Source organism: Serinus canaria, chromosome 2 (assembly GCF_022539315.1).
Source record: "Serinus canaria isolate serCan28SL12 chromosome 2, serCan2020, whole genome shotgun sequence".
Lineage (NCBI taxonomy): Eukaryota > Metazoa > Chordata > Aves > Passeriformes > Fringillidae > Serinus > Serinus canaria.
In genome coordinates, this window is record NC_066315.1 from 111,757,412 (window position 1) to 111,777,883 (window position 20,472).

Here is a 20,472-nt window from a genome sequence, read left to right on the forward strand (position 1 = left end):
TTTCAGCAAAGACCAGAACATAATGGTAACATGAATAACAGATAATAGCATCTGGCACTTTTAACATTTTTAAGCCCTGAAATCTTTGGAGAACTGACAGTTGAACTAACTGACAGCTCTAGTTATTTCTCAGCGCTTTCCTTTTGGAGAGATTTTGAGCTTTTTCCAAATTCAAATTTTTTTTTTTTAAGGGGGCATCTGGACAGGCTATTTTGCTGAGAGAGAGAGAGACAATATTTTCTGGAAATTACCACCAAAATTAAGCAACTGTTGTGCATATGAACCAGATAACAATGAATTAGAAATAGATATAATCAGTCATTTTCTTTGCATAAGGATAACTGCCAGTCTTTGATTTTGAAAACAGAGCCTCTGGCCCTGTCATCACTGGATGTATCAAGGCTCCCTGGGACAGCAAAATCACACAGCAGAGATCTGGGGCCAGATCCTCAATTAGGGACAAAATGCTCAGTGTCAAAGCAGCAAGTGCAAGGGGCACCAGTGCCTGAGTGCATTGGACCATCATATCCTGTCGAGTACTTTAGTTGCCTCCAATTCCCTGTGCTGGAAAGAGACAGAGAAACATCCAGATAGCCATTCTAGCCTTGTGAAAGTCAGGCATGGACTGGAGGGGATGTGGAGGTGCTCCTGTCTTGGCCCTTTTGCTGAGCTGTGATGGCAGCAGGGAGGAAGAGTGATGTGGCAAGTCCCCTGCCAAGTCTGTGACACCTGATCCCAGCAGCAAGGCAGTCCTCTCAAAGCTGGGTGTGCTTGCTCATCCTGCAGCACGAATGGGATGCCTCCTGCTTCAGGTCCAACCCTCTCCTAAACCCTGGGACATGGATTGTTCTGTCATTGGTGAGATAAAGAACATCACTAGCCCCAAAGAGGAGACTGCAAAGCTTTCAAGACAACCCAGCCTCCAAGAAATGCAAGCTTTTTCAGTGGACACATTGCAACCTTCTACCCAGGGCAGATAGAATTTTTTTACTCATGCAACTGAATAATCTTTAAATTCCAGGTGGTTTTTGAATTGGATGCCTTAAGCCCCTAACCTCAATTGTAAATAGCTTTATCCCATCTATGTCTTCTTGAAGTGTCGGATTTGGGATTTGGACAAAAGATAATTTCATATTAATATAATGATCAAATTCTATTAATAGATATATAAAACCAAACAAGGAGTAAGTAGTATAAAACCTTCCAACTAGGGCATCTTTTATTTTTTTCCTGAAAGCTGCAACGTAGGCTTTTATCTAATCAGCTTTTTAAAGAGCTGGTGGTCCCTTCCTGATTTAAGAAAAATGAAAGCAGTCCATATCATGAAAGTCAGGCTCATGAGAAAAAAAAAAGTTAAATAAAACTTGCCAGCAAAGTAGTAGAATAAGACAGAAAGGCCATAGTAGATTATGCTGCCTTGTTTTCAAGACAGGATAAACAGACATGAAAGAGCAAAACAGAAACAAAACCAAAATCAAGACAATTATTGATTTGGAAATGACACTCTAGAAGATTGATCACATAAGTTGCAAGTTGGAGATCTAAGATTCAGTGGCTGAAATTTATTGCAGAATGCAAAATATAAAGTTTTCCAGTGAAAGAATATTACAGGCAAGGTTTTAAGTATGAGTTTAAATGATTAGATAGCAAGTTATCTTGAAGTCTAAAGAGTTGGTAAGGAAAAATTGCCTTTTGTTTCAGTGTGAAAAACTCTCTTGGTTTGATTTTATTTGTTGGGATTATTTTGTTTTGTTTTTCCTTTTTCCCCTGGTGATTGCTAGTCCATTTGGGTGTTTGTGTTACAGAACTGAGCCATTAGGAACAAAATTTAAAAAGCAGACTCTAATGATGGTAACCTTTGTTTCCCTACCTTAGAGACTTACAGACATTAACAAGTAGGCTCTGAAAGCAAGATTTTCCAAAGTGAGTAGCAGGGGGATTTTTTATATCCCATCCAAGAGACCATTAAAACCAGATCGATGTTCACGAGCCTCTACCTGTGGAAACTGATTCCTTTAAACTGTGCTAGATGGTCGTAAAGACTCTCTTATGGTCTCTCATGCAAGGGAAAATGTCACTCAGAAATTGAAAAAATACCTCTTTTTCTTCTTCTTTCCTGCCATGGGTCTTGCTGTAGTTGATTGGTGTGTCCCAGCCTTCCTGCTCACAAAGTGCTTGGTAGAAGGCTGCATTTACCAGGATGCTACTTGCTTTGAAAGGAGAAGAGGAGGGAGTGGGAAGTGCTGTGCTGGAAGAAGTGAGAGGCATAACTTTGTCTTGGCTTCGATTCTTTTTCATGCTCAAATCCAGAGTGCCATTTTCATCCACTTCTATCTCAGCTCCCTGACATGCAACAGGAAATAGAGACATGTTTAGACACGGACGTGGTAAGGCTGTAAAATAACCATGTGGTGCTTTTAAAGGATAAATATAAATGCACTCTTTTATTTAAATTTATCTGAATCTAAACCCAGCTTTTCGATTTATGTCAGTTAATGTCCAACTCTTAGGCAGACTTAAGAGTAGCTTCAGTAATGGTATCCCTGCATCTCAGCTTAAACATAGTAAGTAGAATTTAAATAAGATGCCACTAAACCATAACCTATACACCCTAAATCTAGTTTTATTTAAAAAAAGTTTAGCTTTAAATCTTCTTGATCTTTTCACTCTTACAGAGAACTATGACCCCAATTCACAGTTAAAAGCATTAATGCATTGTTTAGGTCATCAACAGCATTACTATTACATATCCTCCCTTCCCCCCACACCCTGGAAACATTACAACATCTGCATCATGGCGGGGGAGAAGGAGGGGGAAAGAAATACATCTAAAAGTAGCACAGTAGGAGAATTTTTCACTGGGGATTTCTACATCACTTGAAATAACATACTGCCTTTATCATAACTTGATTAGGCCACTAAGGCACAGGTCTGCACCGAGACCATTGGACTGGGAGGTACAGGAGGATTTTAAGGAGGTTCTCCCTAATGGAGATATTCTGCCAGAGTTAATGAACCCTTTGCATCCTGGGGAGTACAGCAAAGAGCAGCCTCTAATTGCAGAGGTGTTTGCAGTTTGGGGAGAGACCCAAACTCTATTTCTAGTCAGGAAGAAGCTCTTCTGCTTACCAAAAGGGGCAAATGCTGCTTGGCTGTACAAGAACAAAGGAAGGAAATGTCACTGTTCTGCCTTACACCATTTGGTCACAGAAAAAAGAGGACAAACTCCTCTTCTTGCAATGGTAAAAAGCTGCTGAAAGTGCAATTTACTAATTTAAGTAACAAAAAATTTGCCCTCATGCTTAATATGCTACACTGCATATTGACATATTTTCTATATACGGATGAACATAAGACTAGTCCTTGCTATTGCCAACATTTGCTGAAGGGCATGTAGGGGAAAAGATGAAACGTGGCTTCTGGAGGACTACTCAGTAGTCTAGTTCAGTGTTTTCCTTAATAATGTGGAAAAAACATTCAAAGGCTATGGAGATAAATAGCAATGTCAGAGACCTGCACATAGAATACTGTAATCAACACTGGTCATTGTCATCACTACTATTTTTAATTTGCATCACCACAAAGCTTGGATAACACTTGGGAATTTGGGGTAGATGTGTTCTGTGCTGTTCAGCTGTAGGAGACAGCTGTATAAACCTAGATTTCCTACCTTGAGTAATAAATTGGGAAACTCATGGTGTAAGTGAATCACCTAGATGTTGTGCTGTAAATAGAAAAGGGTCAGGTATGCCCAGGGGGCAAGTTTGTCTGTCTTTCTTAGACCTTTTCCTCAGAAAGACATTGGCCGGAGAAGCCCCTTTCTTCTTCTGACCATTAAATATTTCTGGGGCATGATGATTAGTCAACCATCCAAATGCTAAAGATAGGGCAGTCAGACCTGTCCTTGCTTGAGGATCTTAAGAGTTGTGGTGAAACAGGGAGCTCTTCCCTTGTGCTGAAAGTGTGACATGGCCACGCTGGCTGGACTGAGGGTGTGAGCTTCCTTAGTGCAGCCTGGCCTTCTACCACTGGCAGATGGCTAATTTAAAGGTAAGATTGACTAAATCTTCTGAATTAGAAGGAAAATATTGGTGGTAGATGACAATTTAAGGCCTGACAACCTCTCTTCACTCAGCCAGCATGGCTCCCTTTTGCATCCACGAGCCTGATGCAGATGCCCACCTAGACTGAAGCACCAGCAAGCCATCTGCTTGTCCCTGGTTCAGAAGCTCAGGCACCTCTTATGTTTGCTTCTCCCACACAGCCAAGTTCACATTTTCAATCACACAGCTTAAAGAGAGAGATGTTTTATTATATTTATGGGAAGTAAATACACTTCTAATATGTTCATACTAAGACGCTTTTGTTATATCTTTCTGCCCCTTTTTAGTAAATAGTTTAATCTCCTGTGATAGTTTTAAGCCCTGAATTTGACAGTGCAGCTTATCCTGGATAATAACTTAGTAACCACAACATCTTATGCCATCTGTATAATATCAAATACATTTTTATACCAGCATTAATAAACCTTAGTTACAAAAATCCAAGATATTAACTATATCAGTGCCAAGCACACGCTCCAGGATCTGACAATGCTGCTCTGCCATGATCGCCCCAGTGTTTTTTGGCTTCGTAGTTGATATGTAACTATAGCAATGAAACAGAGCTACAGTAATCAAGTTTAATGACCAATGTAAAGTAAAATGCTAAATATTGTAGTTGCTGACATTTTTCATAATAAAAAAACTTGGGTTAAGTCTGCACAACCAACATTCACATAAAATTCCAGACCTCTGTGACAGATGGCTTAGGAAAGGAAGCCATGTGACTGGGCTGCAGTAGTTTTATAGTGCAAAACCCATAAATAGTGCAGATTCTCTCTACTGACAAAATATCAACTACTCAGAAGGCAACAGCAATGGCAAGAAGGACCAAAAACAATCAAGGTTTCCTTCTTAATGCAGTTTGTCAGAGAATAATATTAGAAAATCATTCTCTTTGAGAAACAGATACCAATGGCCTCCACAAGGAGTTCTGACTGACAAGCAGAACATTTACTATCATGGATATTTAAAGCTTTCTCAACACTTGCCTGAAATTCATGCAGAAGTTGGGTTGTCCAACACGTACCTAATTCCAATCAGGAAAGGCTGGGCAGTGTGTTTGTGAAGTAGTGTGCAGATGGGTTTTAAGTGAGCTCACAGATGCACACCACAATTAAATAAAGTCATGGGAAAAATGTCCCCCTTTGCCCATTGCAGGGCTGATCACAGGTTCACAGCATGGCTTTTTACTCAGGATGGCATAAAAGAGCTATTGCTTTGGTGCCTTCCTAGCAAACTCCAAATGGCAGAGCAAAAAAGGGGAAGTGAGAGTTATTGCTCCAGTTTACATTCTTACTCTGATCCCACCCTCCTCTCAATATGTCTCCTTTGCTTGCTTTACCACATTTATTTTTTGCATCAACTTTTAAATTGAACTAAAAAGACAAAAATGGCAAATGGGAAAAAATGTTAGAGCAGTGCTCTGACATGCTGACAGAAAGTGGCACTTACTATGCTTAGCTCAAGCTTGTAAAGGCTGTGTTCCTCTCACTGAAGGCAAGATCTTATTACTGTTGACTCTAGTGCGTGTGTGAACAGGCCTATATTTATCCATTTATCATGACATAGTTAAAATACAGCTCCTAAAACAATGTAAACTGTTCTGATTATTCCTTAAAACTGTAAGCAAAACAAAGATGAAAATGTATTTTTTAGCTTCCTAACTTATGTTTGTTTTGAGCTGTGTAAATCTTTGAAGCCTGATTTTGATCTTACTAACATTTATATTTACACTGGTGTAAACCAGGAAAATACCCTCTGAAACAACGAAGTCAATGAGCATGATAGGATACACACATTAATTAAATTCAGCTTTCTTCTTGCCTACTATCTCATATGTGACAATCTAATCCCCCCACCTCACGTTTTACAAGCAGCTGATAAAAGGATTCCAGAAAAAAAAAAAAAAAGAAAAATGATGGGAGCACATTTTCTTTATTCCAGTAGCTATTCAGTGAAAAGATAAGATACATACAGTAATTTCTTACCAAAAATGAAGACTAATATAAATATATAAACCAAAACAAAAAAAAATGGCTCTGTACTCCCCATCTGCTTTGTACAATAAAGTCAATCTTTTTTTCAGCCTTATCTTATGACATAAATATTAGGGAATATTTTCTAGTACTTACTTAGGTCCTGTCCTTAGAACTGAGTTACAACAGCTAGGTCAATAAAGGATGCTAGTTTTTGTGTCAGATTTCTCCTCCATTTTTTCATATGCTTTTGGACCATCTGATCACTCATAACATTTAATACTCTCCAGTGTGTCTCCAGTAATGATTACAAGTTAAGCTTTATCTCAGCTGGATCAGAAATAGTAAATTATTTTGTCTGCATGTATCTTATTTCAGACCTGTGACATCAGGGACGTTGTGCTGTGACATGTAAGAGAATTCATGTTTTCTTTAGTTGGTATCAGCCATGGAACTTAATGCCCAGCAAGTCCAAAGGAACAACATGATCAATGATTGTGCATTCCTCCAGCAGTTCAGTCTGGTTTGGAAAGCTCAAAAGAGCTCTTGAGTTCTGGTATTGGGAGTAAATGAGACTCCTATCTTGCTGTGTTTTTGAATAATATTCTTAATACAAGTCCATCCAAAATGGTACAATCTTTCCTGTTCCCAACCAACAAAAACACATGCACCAGGTCCTCAATTCTTCACACTTAATTTTAAGCAACTGAGTACTTCTGCAGAAAATTAAAACATTAATTTGGGTCAAAATGAGAAAGCATGTAACAGCCCAACAACATCTGAGACAAAAACGGAGTCACAGTTTAAGCCCAGAGCAGTTGACAAATTAAAAAAAGCTAGCCAGGAAGGTACTTAGAGAGCAATATGCACAGCAGTACTACAGGATGGTACCTAGTGATGCTCTTGGATGATTTTTCATCCTGTTTTTAGGCTTTAAGGTATTTGGAGTAAAGTACTGCCTGACAAACATGCTGAGTGCTAACTACAGTTTTTAAATAATTGATGCAATTTTCACTGTCATCAGTATCCAAGAATGGAGAGATGACACAATTGTGTTGAAAAACTAGAATTTAAACTTTAAACATTTTTAGCAAGTGTGATTTTATTTTTACTTTTTTTTTTTTTTTTGTTGTTTTATTTAAAGGCATAGTGTGCATATGCCATTTTGTCTAAACAGGTGGGAAAACCACCAAAACAGTCAACAAAATGTTTGGCAAGCAGCAGTGATGAGGATACAGATAAACTCTTGCTTGCAGCTGCCTCACTGAGACGTGTGTGGTGAGGGCTGTAAACAGGGGAGATCCCTGGAAGTCAGGATGATGTGGATTCTTACACAGAGCTAGAAACCGCAGGCTAAGCCTCCTAGGGGAACCCTTCTGCTGACTTCTGTGGGAGCCGAATGAAGGAAGCTACATAAACTGCAAATCAAGTACAACCAGGAGACTGTCTTGGGCTACTGACTGCATGAGAATTGCCTGGTTGGCATTATATTCAGGGGAAAAGTCTACTGCAGTCCCAGGCTGTATGGCTCAGACAGTGCAACATTAATGTGGTATTAATTATTTTGAAAACTGTGTCATCAAAGTATCTGATGATCTTACTATTTTGTATGCAACTGATACATAATTCATAGATAAGGTTTAAGATTCATTTTACTGCTCATTTCAGAAAAAATGTATTATTTTAATGACTTTTAAAAATTATTTTTAAACTTGGGATATTTGTCAGATCACCTTGAACATAAGGTCTCTTTGGAAGTGTTTCTTGCCAGTGGTACTGTTAATGTGGAACATGACTTCTCTATCCTTGCTATGCTTCTCTTTCTCTTCTGTTGTCTTGGACTCTCCCTTTTGAACTGATGTGTAGAGAATGAGAAATACATATTTGAATACCTGTTAAATTATTGACATTTGTATTTTATTACTATGTTATAAAATACATTTACTCTTTCATTTAAATATTATCTGTATATACTGGAAAGGGTTGAATATTCAGGGTAAACCATTTGACTTTCTAGGAGAGGGACAATGCTTTGGGGTCAAGAAATAAAATTTAAGAGGCAAAATAAAAAGAGAAAATTGGGAACCCACTTGTGCTAAAAAGCATTTTGTTGTTTTCCCCACTTGTTTAAGCAAGGCAACATATGCATGCCTTGAACAAATACAAGAAAATGCCACTTGCTTGAAATGTTTGAACTTTAAGTTCTGCTTTTAAAACTTAGAGGCACAATATTTTTACATCTCTGACAATTGTGCTACTGGCAAAATATTTCCAGCAAGCCTGAGAATTCCTCTGCAGTCTCACATGTCCTTGTTCTACCACCACAGAGCCTCCCATCTGTAAAGAGCCAAGGACTGGATTGCTGCAAGGCTGCCTGATGCTTAAACACCTTTGCAAGTCAGGAGCTTTGATCTGCTGAAGTATGGACAATGCTAATCAGGTTTTCTTAGAAAAAGGAGTAAAAGGGTGTTTCAAGGGGCAGGGCTGAGACACTTGACACTTGTTCAGAGCTGTGGGGCTCTGAACATAGCCACTCCACACCGTTATTTTCAAATGTGTCAAATGTGTCTGCTGTGAAGTAGAAAAAGGAAATATTTAACTCTGTAGTACTGCACTGCATTATTTGAGTCAGTTTCAGATAAAGTCTCAAGAGGAGCTTTATACTAATCTAAAAATTTGTAAGATATTCTAGCAATTAAACATTTACATTTGTGGCCACCACCAACCACAAAACAACTCAGAAGCACTAATAAATAGTATTTTATTTTTTCATATTTTAAAATTAGAAAGTGTCTTCATTGAGGAGAGTCTGGCAACTTAATTCACAAATTTTTGGTTTGAATCCTGTATGTTCAAGGTAATAAATATCCAAAACCAAATAAAAATGTGTTTTGTGTACTTTTGGACACCAAATCTGTTTGGGGCTTACTTGTCTGTATTTTGGCCAGAAGCTAATTCTGATTCTTCTGTCAGATGTTTTGTAGCATTATGCCCTCCAGAAAGTCTGGCAAAAGTGGAAGCAGGCAGATAGCAAGGTAGGCAGGTGATTTTCTTTCAGGCTGGATTCCTGGCTGTGAAAGAGGAGTCAGCTATGTGCCCCAAGTGCCCCTCTGTATCATCCCTGTTATGTTCACTTCCATTCAATCCTTCCCCATGATTTGGCAACTGTGAAGCAGGTACATAGGAGAAAATCTTTGGGTTATGCCTGGTCCCTTTACTGCTCTTCTCTGGCAACAAAGGTCTATTGCTGAGGTCAGCCAAAGGCTGCTGCAGCAATTTAATCCAACCATTGGCATCAGTTTCCATTTCCCTACTAGAAGAAGTCTCTATTAAAGACTGGATGGAAGAAGGATTTTTGCAGCGGATATCAAGGATAGATCTGTCATTAGGAAAGGTTCTGTGAGCAGTCTCTGGAACAGATAATGCGTTACAGGGAATGCATGTGGACAATCTAAAAAAGTTGACCCTGTGGAAGCTCCCAGCATTGATTTTAATGTCCAAAACTTCACACACAAGTAGAAATCAAAAGCAGCAAAGTAGAAGATACCACTCTGCAAAGACACAAGGCTCAGAATACCTAACAAGGTGTTATGCTGGTGGCAAAATTATTGGTTCCACTCCAAAAATAATAGCTAACCTCCTAGCAGTGGTGAATAAACCCTCAACCAAAATATAGATCAAGAGCTGTGGAAGACACACATAACCAGAATGAGCCTTGTGAGGCTCAGATAACAGAGCGATAAGGTAGAATGACATTGACTTGCAGAAAAACATATCATCTGTCTTTCAAAGAAGCACACCTGCTATGCTGTGTTTTGACAAATGCACCTCTATTCACTCCCCAGTGACTTCTCCTTAAGTTCTTGTAATGACTCCCTCTTATCTACAAAGAGCTTTCAAAAGTTTCATTGCAGTGGAACATGTGTGACTTTAATGTAAATAATACACAACAGTGCTCCCACACCACTGTCATCAGAAGAAAATCTTGTCTATTTTCATCAGCATTATAATACTATGTAATGGCACAGAAAATAAGGCTCACAGCTCACACAGCACCATTTGTAAATCATAAAGATCTGTGAGGAAATGCAGAGCAGAAAACAAAACACGAAAGCCACACAAACATCTACAAAATTAGGCAGCTTTCCATTATGACAGACTTGCCCAAATTATCTATCTCCAAACGCAGTGGGCCTGATTCTCCACTCTTGCCAGCAGAAAGGGGAATGTTACCAAAGTCAGTTGTTATTCCCCCTTCTCCACCTTGCCAAACTGTTAGGGGCTCCAAACACAACAGACTCCATAGGTAGTTCTGTTCCATTGCTAGCAAAATATCTCCTTGATTAATCATATGATCTTTACAAATTTTTTTTTAAGTCAGTCTCCAAAATAATGGCAGGTTTCAGAGGGAGGAAAATTCCTTCTTAAAACAGATCTTACTCATTATCCACCACAGATTGTTGTTGGATAGCAAATAACCTTTTTCTTTTTTCCTCCCAGAAAACTCCCCCCCTGTAATTAGGGCTCAATTATGAAAAGAATTAACAACATAATTCCTGCTATTTTTTTAGTTTTATCAGAACTGGTCACTGCATTACTGGTTTGGTTTTTTTTTTCTCTCTGCCTCTCTTCAAAAGAGCATGCAAACAGAAGCCTCCTTTTGGGGGATTTAATGCAGTCACTAACATGAAAGACAGTTTATTCGCACAGTTCAGTAGCTAGCACACCCTCCAGGTTCTTGGACTACCCTACCTTGGCAGACAGACTCTGTGGTTTGTTGGAGAGGATCTCTGCTGCTTCCCTGCAGCGGGTGGAAAGGTTCAGGATAGCAGCAGCTGCTGCTATGTGGGTGTCTTCACTACATTGACCGTAGCTATAAGAGTTGGCATGGCAAGGGCTCTGTGTGTGGGCGCTAGCACTAGGCAGTCGATTAGAAAATTTCACTGGATTTGAAAAATGCTTTGCTGTTGAAGAGAGATTTGATTAGCAATTGCATGTATGAAATTCTCCCCGTTAAATAGTTTCGCTTCTCAGACTACAATTTCATACATTAAAAAAAAAAAAAATATTCAAAGATTACATTTAAAACAATTGATTTGCTATTGCCAGTAAGGATTTACAGTAAAAATGGCTTCAGAAACACAGTAATTTAATTTTTCCTTGAGAAATACACATCTGTCAACAAACCTTCTGAGATTTTTTACTCATATTTTACTTATCCTTAACACAGGCATTAAAAACAATGATGTCCAAAGAAAGACTGAGCAAGCATTAGTCTAGTATCCATCAGAATTTGACCACCCCAGTGGAAAAATGCAATTGTAAATGTACACTTATAAAGGCTTCCTCTTGGAGCTCTATTGTGCAAAAAAAAAAAAAAAAAAAAAAAATCAACAGTGACTTGTCCAGTCTTAGCTAAAACAACACTGCTAACTCTACTTAGATGAATAAGTCTGTTACCTAAATAGCTTTGTTTATGTGACTAAGGAGAAAAAAAACAGGCTTTTGAATGAAACAGAGAAATCAGATAAAAAACATTACCTGTAAGGAACATTCAGTACTAAGTATTTTGTGGTAATATTTAGAAATTTAAGGCTATCCTTTAAGCAAATAAAAAATAATGAGCATATGAATGATCTTGGTTTACAGTCTTTTGTTGGCTATATTTGGAAAAATACACAAATTTATTGGGCACAGGGAGGTCTCTTGAAGATTAAGTGCTAACAGGTGAACAGAAAAGCACTTTCACAGACAAAAGTGGTGTGTGTGGTTCCTTGTTTTCTTCTGCATCAGCAGCATTTACTCTAAAACAGTTAGAGAGAACTCTGCTCTCTCTTCTGTATTTTGGAGCTTGAGATGGCATAAAATGTTGCATGGAGAACACAGCACTAGGATTTCAGCTCTAAAGAAGCAATAATCATTTCTTTTGTCTCCAGCCCTCACAGTGTCCTACAAAGATAAACTAAGAAAAATCCAAATTCTCAGCCTACACCCAGATACATCAAGAACATTTCTGTATATGGCCATCTGCTCATTCCCTAAAGATCTGAGCCCCAAGGCTCTGGATCCCTTTGGATGTAGAGCTTTGGCTGAGTGCTTTCTAATGCTAAGGCATAGGAGGACTCATCTTCCCTCAAACTTGGGATGCTCTGAAAGAAATGCTGGTTTATGTGCTTTGACTGGAGCTGAATGCTCTATTCCATTTCTCTAAGCACTAGAGGCATCTCAGTAGAGCAACACATGAAAGCCTCATGATCCAGTCCTCCCTTTCTCTAGTGAAAATTAAAAAGGATTTATCTACCCTGCTGTAAGCACAGCACTGTAGCACAAACAAGACTAACTACATTTTTAAGAGTTCCTACAATCAATTTTGAATTGTATTTAAAGACCAAAAAATGCATTTTTAATTACCTCTCCTAAATAAAAAAAAGCAAACCAACCAACCAACATAAAAACCACCCAAGGCTTTAAAGGGTGTATGTTTTGTTAAAAAAAAAAAAAACCAAAACAAAACAAAAAAAAACCCACCAAACAAGTTTACGTGTGCAGAATCCACAGAGGGCTAATGATGGGCTTTTGTCTGGCTACATATTTACATAGGACTCTGAACCCATCACTACATCATCAGCTTCTTATTGCCAACTTTTGTATATCTGAAGAGTTAAATCACTCACCAGCTCTTTTACTTTCACCTTTCCATTAAAATAATATCTGCACATTGCAATCTTTGCAAGAACAACAGGCTGTAAACTTCAGCTCTGATATACTTCATACATAAATTGCATATATATGTATTTGCATTTGTATAAAAACATTTCAATCATTTTTTTCCTTGAAATGAACCTGTGAAATAGACATACATCTGTGCAAAGAGACAGCTAATAGGGAATATTCAATTCTACAAACAAAATTGGAAAATCTGCCACCCAAGAAGCTGGCAATGCATATATTTGCTTTCATTTAAGCAAGCCTATTTTCCAGGTCAGATAAATATCTATTTTTCATTTGCAATTTTAAATAGAGCATTTGTATATATACACACAAAAACCAGATACCTACAAATATATATGTGTGTTTTTGTGTACTCAAACATGTACACAAATAAATATAAAAATATACAAAATTTTATCCATATATAAAACATACATAACATTTTATAGTATTAGATGCATATTATTATTAACTAATATATGAATTTATTCATTAACAAAATTATTTTGCTTTTCTGTTCACCTTACTATGAATGTTCTTCTTTGTTGAAGTGGGACAAAATTTGCTTTCCTATTTCATTTTCCTTATTGTCATTAACAAAAGAAAAGTCAATTAAAAAGTCTTTTGTCACATTGTTCTGGATCTGTTTTCTTCTAAACCCACAACTGATGGAATGAAACATTTGTTTTCCATTTCCCTCATGGAAACAGATTTTTTTTTCATTTATTTAAACTAAAGAATATTTTATAATGGTCAATTCAGTGGCAGAACCTTGCCAATGTTTCCCATGCAGAGTCTGAAGAGCATCTGCAATAAACTCTCAGTGTTTGCACTGTGGTACCTCATTTTTACTGAGTAGTGCCTCAGCAAATCTGTAAATAATGCAAGAGGAATCTGGATAACAATTTGATGCATTGGGTATGACTGCACTGCATATATGATTTACTAGAGAAATATGAGGTACCAAACCAAATTCAGCCCCGGCCTGGAGAAAATGTAGCTGGGGCACATGCTCATCTAGGAGGAATAATGCCTGTATAGATTCACCTAAATGGTACTTACAGTACCTTTGAAACTTTACTTGGATTTTTCTGTATTACAGTTCATTACACCTTGTGCAGACACGTTCCATGGGATTTGTCATCTACCCCATAAGATACCTCCCTTTAATCAAGGAAGAAGGTAATAGGTAAAACATAAAGCATTCCTTTTTACTCATCTTTTCCACTGATAACTGCTTTTAAAAAGAAACATCAAAAAAGTAAACTTTGTAGTGATGATATTTAGTGTTTTGAAATTCTATATTTCACAAATTAGCGATTCTATCTAACATTCTAGACACAAGTTTTAGATGGTTTAGATTAAAGATGGTTTCTACAGACCTTTTTAGAACTCTAGAAGTTTGAAAGCAGAACAAACAAAAAGGAAAAAAAAACCACATTTACATTTTGCCCCTTTTTCAAGAGAAAATTGAATTTTGAGCTTACATTCAAGAAACTGAGGTGTTTTTCGACCTTGTGACGCAGGTGCTGTTGTGCGTTTGCCAAAGACTTGTGCATCAAAACTGGCATAATCAAATGGGACTTTCCCAAACTTCTCCTGCTCTTTTCCCAGTGTGCCTCTGGAGGAAGTGACTGGCTGTGAAGTTCTGTAACTGAACTGAGATAGCTCAGGCTGCTTTGCTAAATTTGTCCTGCAGACAAGAGGAAAAGAATGAAGGAGAAAGACGAGAATGTCTTTAAATAACCTTGTCTTGAAAAATAGGATATGATTGCATCTCATAAGCCACAAGTGTGCTATGATCACATGCAAAACTTACTGGTGGGTGTATACAAGAAATAAACAACACAAACACGGGGGCTGACTAGTAGTCAAAAAGTACCTTGACTACTTCACAAACTAAAAGATGGGGGCATTAAAAATGCAGTATTGTTTAATAGCAGTTTGGGCTACTTACAAGGAAGTTACTGACTCACTGCTAGATGGCCACTTCTTTTGGTTCTGAAAACTTGACTCATTTTTTTCTAGCTCTTAGTTTTTTTGGACCAGTATTGTTCTCACTTCACTGCCAATGAGTATGGTATAAATATAAGATGATCTGAAATAATTGCTTGTGCTGTTTGGGAGGAACGAATGATTTATGGTGTGTTATTCCATTTAGTTAATGTTCAGTAACTACTTGTCTTTAGTAATTTCCTTAGGACTTTTCATATGTAGAGTTAAGGCACGTGCAGTTGGCAGACACATGGACATAATATTCTGTAATGGCTCTGAAGGAACCATTAGAGCTGATCATGTCAATAATCCACAAATTAAAGTGTCCCCAAATAGACCTGAATATAATAGGTTGTAATGGTCGTGGTGCCAATGATGTGCAAATTATGTGTGTCTGTAGGGTCCGTATAACTCAGACAAAATACAATTGCACTAAAAAGTGTTTCTCCTTTTTGATGTCATTGTATAAAATATAAATTAAAGCAATTAAACCGATAAACTAAAAATAAAGAAATTCTATGAATTGTTCTGATCAGGTTACTTGTTTGGAAGCAAGATTTAATAGGAAATATTTTATTGATTGTCCAAAGATCTGTCTCTCATCTTTAATGTCAGCCATGTGCACAAGAACCAACAGAAAGATGGTGGTTTATTTTAAGAATCAGTTTTGCAGAGGCCCATCTTGGGGAACTGGGTAATCACTGAAGCCAAAATCTGAAGTGGGTGAAAGATCTGAGGACCAGTCAGCCGAGTTTGTGCAGAACTAAGAGTTTGTTTGTTTGGAGAAACTGGTTTGTGGGGGCTCCTACCTGTGAGTCTGATCATGGCACTGCCCAGCTTTTGGAGACTCGAGCTGGTTCTTTTCCTGGGACATTGCCAGCTTTTCAGCTGCAGCAATTGGACAACCAGAAAGGCTGTTGAAAAGCAAAGGTGAAGAACAAAGAAAAACAAGGAAAAAAATTGAAATTAATTATTTTGCAAAGGACATCTGTGTAGTTTTTCCGTGGAAACCAGTGACTTAGATAGTCTGTGCACTTAAGGGAACTGCTGCTGCTATAGCCCAGATTCATCTGTTTTTTAATCCTTAATGCAAAACTGTGAAATCTGTGTATTTTAGGTGATATATCTGGAAACTGAATCATGTAGGAGTTTTCCACAGTTCAGCTTTGATGTTTTGTGTCTGGCGAGTCACTAGTAAATTTTTTGACAAATGACATTTACTTTATCAGCTAAACCATGCATATAAGCCTCCTGCTGATTAAAAGAAAAGTGAATTTGGGAAAAAAACCCAGGGATATATGAGAGACTGTTACCAAAGAACACATTTTATCATTTTGAGTTGTGCTAGCTTATATTTTCCTGTTTGTTTCATTAGATTAGAACATGTTTTCTTATCCTATTCATGGGTTGCTCATGATACAGCTGATGTGCTTCAAAGATGACTAGGGATTTAAAACAGGAAAAACAAAGGGAAAATATCAGCTTGTGCCTTATTTATTCTTGTAGACAAGCTTTTCATATGTCTGATAAAGACTGACTTACTAATTTTAGTATTAAAAGAGTATGATAATTGTTAATTTTGGTGCAGTATCAAATCAATCAATAAACACAAAAACCCCAAAATCTCACAGAAATTCAGATCAACAAAGAGAGTTGGTTTTGAAATTCTTATGTCCCAAGTTTGATTTTAAGATTGACTTTACATTTTCCCAGAAGCAGTATGATGGAATATACTGCTTCCAGCAGAAAGCAGTACTGACAAGAGCTGTGCTGACAGCAGTGGCTTGCTGGAAACAGAGAGTGGATCTCTGCCTCACCTGCAGTCCAGCTGTGATTACCCAGCTGCCTGTCTGGAAGTCTTTTCCCAATTTTACTTTCTCCCTCCCTGCAGGCAGCATGTTAAACAGACAGGAGTGTTCCAGGCAGGAAGATGGTAATCCTGAGGGTAATAAGTGGAGCTTTTGAACAGATTTCAAAATAGTTTACTTAAAATTTTCTGGTTTGCTAAAAGGGAATGTGCCCTGATTGGAAGTTCCTGTCAACGGCTAGCATGTAGCGGTGCAAAATAAATGGGTTTTGGTTTCCATTGGGTTTTCCAGTTGTAGCAATAATAATGCATTTTTTTTCATTCCTTCCCCTTGTACAAGATGATTTTTCAATGTGAGGACTGTGATGAAAATGTAGCTTTAAATCTTGCCTATGAAAATACTAGTGGAATTTGAGATCCTCTGTAGCCATTTTTTATGTAATGGAATTAAACATAATTATTTGGTTATAAATAATACAGGCTGCCCTTGCAGTTCAAAGACACTCTTCAGTGTAGTACATAGCATCTAATTCCAAGATGTGCCCATCAGTTTACTCCCGAGTACATGTTAGGTTTTCAGGGGACAGGAATTTTTCTGATCTACCTTCGGTGTGTGTTGCGATTGCTGTTGACATGTCCTCTTCCAGTGCATCCTGGGGTGGGACACTTTAAAACATTTTCATGCATGGCAAGAACTAAACAGAAATAAAAAAAAGAGAAGTTGGTAATAAAATGCATCAATTAAAAACATATATCTTTAAAAAAATGAACACATACTCTTTGAACCCAAATTCTCAATTCTTTCACATTTTTATCACAAAAGAATAGGGGAAGCAAAGGACCTACAACACAGTGACCATGGTGCCTCCAGTATAAACCAGTTTACTTCTATATTACTGTGGTGAGGCTTCCCACATGCACAAAATTCTTTATACCAACTTCAAAAGAACATAAGAGGAAGTCAGCAAAGGTGTTAAATCATGAAGCCTTTTATACACTGGAAAAAACAGGTGACAGAGGAGCCCTGGGGCACACAGTCCATGTTCCACTGAGCTGCAGTCCCTCTCTCACCTAGGAAAGGAAAGCTCTTGAGAACAGGAAGGCTGTTTATACATTTTATCAGATATTTTAAGTATCTCCCTTTGAATGTTACACCTTCTGGTCACCTGAGCAGTGCTGGAACTGCCTTGGACCAAACAGTAATAGTTCCAAGCACCAGCCTACGCTCTTAGCAGCAATTACCACCTCTTGCCTGTACCTTTCTAATGTCCTTGGATGTGGATCACCTTCACTAAAACTGACAAATACATCCATGTTAAACATTAAACATCTTACAGTGTTTCACAAAAGCTGACTGTTCATTCCAAGGGTTTGTTCCACCAGGAACCAAATTCTACCTTTTTTTTTTTTTTTTTTTTCCATTAGGACAGAGCACATCGAATTGGAAGTATGATAATTTACAAAGACTTGTTAATTTTAAGTTTTTAGGAAGTTAATGTTGCTAAGAACTTCTAAATGCAGCCTGCTTAATTCAGCAGATGTTTCCATGAATGCAGTTTAGTATCAGATTTTAAAAAGGGGAGAGCTACAGTTAGGAAGAGGATTTTGGTAAAGTGCAAATATCCTTTTAATTTGTTGTTATGCATACCACCACAAAGAACAATCTGACTAATTAGGTTGTTTAAGTGGATAGTTTCATGTAAAGTTTTTGGCTTATTATGCAGCATTTCATTGCATCTTGTTGCAGGATTACACACACACACACACACACACACACACACACATACACACACGCCAATGTGATCAGAGCAGCACAGTCAGAAATAAGCACAGAAATTCAGGCTAGACTGGGCAGAAAAGGGTTACTGTGATGCTGTCATAAGACAGGGACCTGCTGTGGACCAGCACTGGGATGTACTGATGGAAATAACCTTTTTGAGCTCAGCAGTAAGGGGGATGCTAAAAACATCTCTGCATAAGCATGCCCAGGCCTCTCATCTGTTGGCAGGGAGAGCCAGCAGCTTCCCTGTGCGACTGCAGCAAGCGCGGCCTCGGCTCCAGAGCAAGCAGGCAATGTCTGTGCCTTAGCAAAGGTGTGAGCAAGCAACTTCCTGAAGGTTCATGGGACTGCAGCATGCAGGTCTGCTGCCAGCATGGAGATGGGTTGTCTGATCTTGTTCTTCCCAGGCTACCTAAGGAGCCTACTGCTGTTTGTAACCGTGCTGCTGAGGAGCACTTGAGCTGCACAAGGGTGGCAAGCAGGGCTGTGCATGAGCTGGAGGGCAAAGAAGGTGTGATGGCTGCTTTCCCAGTCTCATCCTTCTATCTTATGCAGAAAAAAAGGGCATTCCTCTCCAGTATAAGCACACACTACCCACAATACTGAGAGAGATCCAAGTGTTATTCTGGGCTGCAGGGTGATGATACTCACTTTCTAGTGGCACTCTAACTTTATGTGGGCAGCCTGAGAGACTGCGGTGGTGAGGGTACAGCCCAGTCACATGCCCTGTGCCATCACATCCTGGGATGGGGCATTTGGTTTCTCTCTTTTCGGGCCTGGGTGAATCTGCAGAGAAATCAGACAAAGATTTTGTTTGGATTTAGCCCCAGTCTGTACTCAGCTGAGTGATCCTAGCAGTATGATATTCTCTATTTTCTACTTCAGATTTAATTCCTGTCCAAAGTTTTAACAGGGATGTATGCAACTGAAACATCACTTCAGGTTTTCACAGTGTCCTTTAAACAATGATTTCCCTCTCCCAACATGCCATTTATGTGCTAAATTATATAGCTTTAAGATTGCAGTATCATTTATTCCATTCAGAGCCTCAAACAGGACAGAAGCCACAATCCAATAAGCCAGAAAACTGGCAGCATGAGCCAACAGCAAGATCTATAAAGGAATAAATAAAAAAGGAGAAACAATCTTTTGCTCTGTTAATGTCAGACTCCAGGAAGCTGGGACAACCAAATAAAAGCTGAGGTGTGAAACAAATAAACAAACAAACAAAAAGCATTTCAACCAGAAGCCATTCCTTAAATATCACAGATCTCTAGGCTGTAGGTTCTTTGTTAGGAAACTGAATACATGCCACTTTACATTTGAGAGGCAAGGCAAGCAGCTCCCTCTGGTACACATGGCAATGCTGCTTTGTGGAGCAGCCCACAAAGACACTGAAAACATGGAGCAGCCGATACCCTTTCAAAGGCGAGGTCTCAGCCCAGCCCCACTGCTACCACTCTGTAACTGCCTCCCAAATTCTGTTTCAAGCACCTAGAATTGTGCAAGAAGCACTGGTCAGAAAACCTTTATTTGATTTCCAATGCAGGATCAAAAGTCTGGGCGCGAAAGGAATGATTTCTGGTCCAGAAATTCTCTTGTGAGAAATCTGGAGGAAGTGGCCGCATAAATTGCTGAGGATGGTTTTAGCTCCATCTGTGATTGGCTGCCAACAGCATTTGGTGCTGGGGGAGAAAACAGCTGCAGCCAGCACAGGGAGCTGCCTCCTTCAAGCTATTTTTTTCTGGACTATGAGGTAGAATACTCTTAGGGACAGAACCGCCAGGGACAGCTGAGGGTTAAAATTCCTGGCAAGTTTTTAGATCCCAAAAAAAAAAAAAAAAAAAAAAAAAAAAAAAAAAAAAAAAAAAAAAATGGGGAGGAAAGAAAATAGATTCAGCATCATCAGGAGACCACATGCTTTTTAGAATCACTGCAAATGGAAAGTGCTGCAATAGTGAACAGAAAATAAAGAGGGACCCAGAAATATGATTTAGTGTTTTCTCTGGTAATTGGAAAGGTTTATCATGAATAGATTTTTTACTGATCTAGCATCCAAGAGTGAAAATTAAGAGCTGATGGATTTGGTGGTAGATTTTT

General features: G+C 38.4%; 1 protein-coding gene across 3 annotated transcripts in view; it reads right to left on the reverse strand.

The window, feature by feature from the left end:
- ST18 (ST18 C2H2C-type zinc finger transcription factor) overlaps positions 1 to 20,472 on the reverse strand; it is a 165,408-nt gene that overhangs the window by 21,410 nt on the left and 123,526 nt on the right. For 2 of the 3 annotated variants that reach the window (XM_030231818.2, XM_050970961.1), the window contains 6 exons: positions 19,024 to 19,158; positions 17,197 to 17,287; positions 15,595 to 15,699; positions 14,278 to 14,483; positions 10,832 to 11,043; positions 2,098 to 2,343 (listed from right to left, as the gene is read on the reverse strand). In XM_030231818.2, coding sequence (XP_030087678.2) covers positions 2,098 to 2,343; positions 10,832 to 11,043; positions 14,278 to 14,483; positions 15,595 to 15,699; positions 17,197 to 17,287; positions 19,024 to 19,158 — 995 coding nt within the window. The remainder of the gene's footprint in view (positions 1 to 2,097; positions 2,344 to 10,831; positions 11,044 to 14,277; positions 14,484 to 15,594; positions 15,700 to 17,196; positions 17,288 to 19,023; positions 19,159 to 20,472) is intronic. The other variant, XM_050970962.1, reaches the window with a different exon arrangement.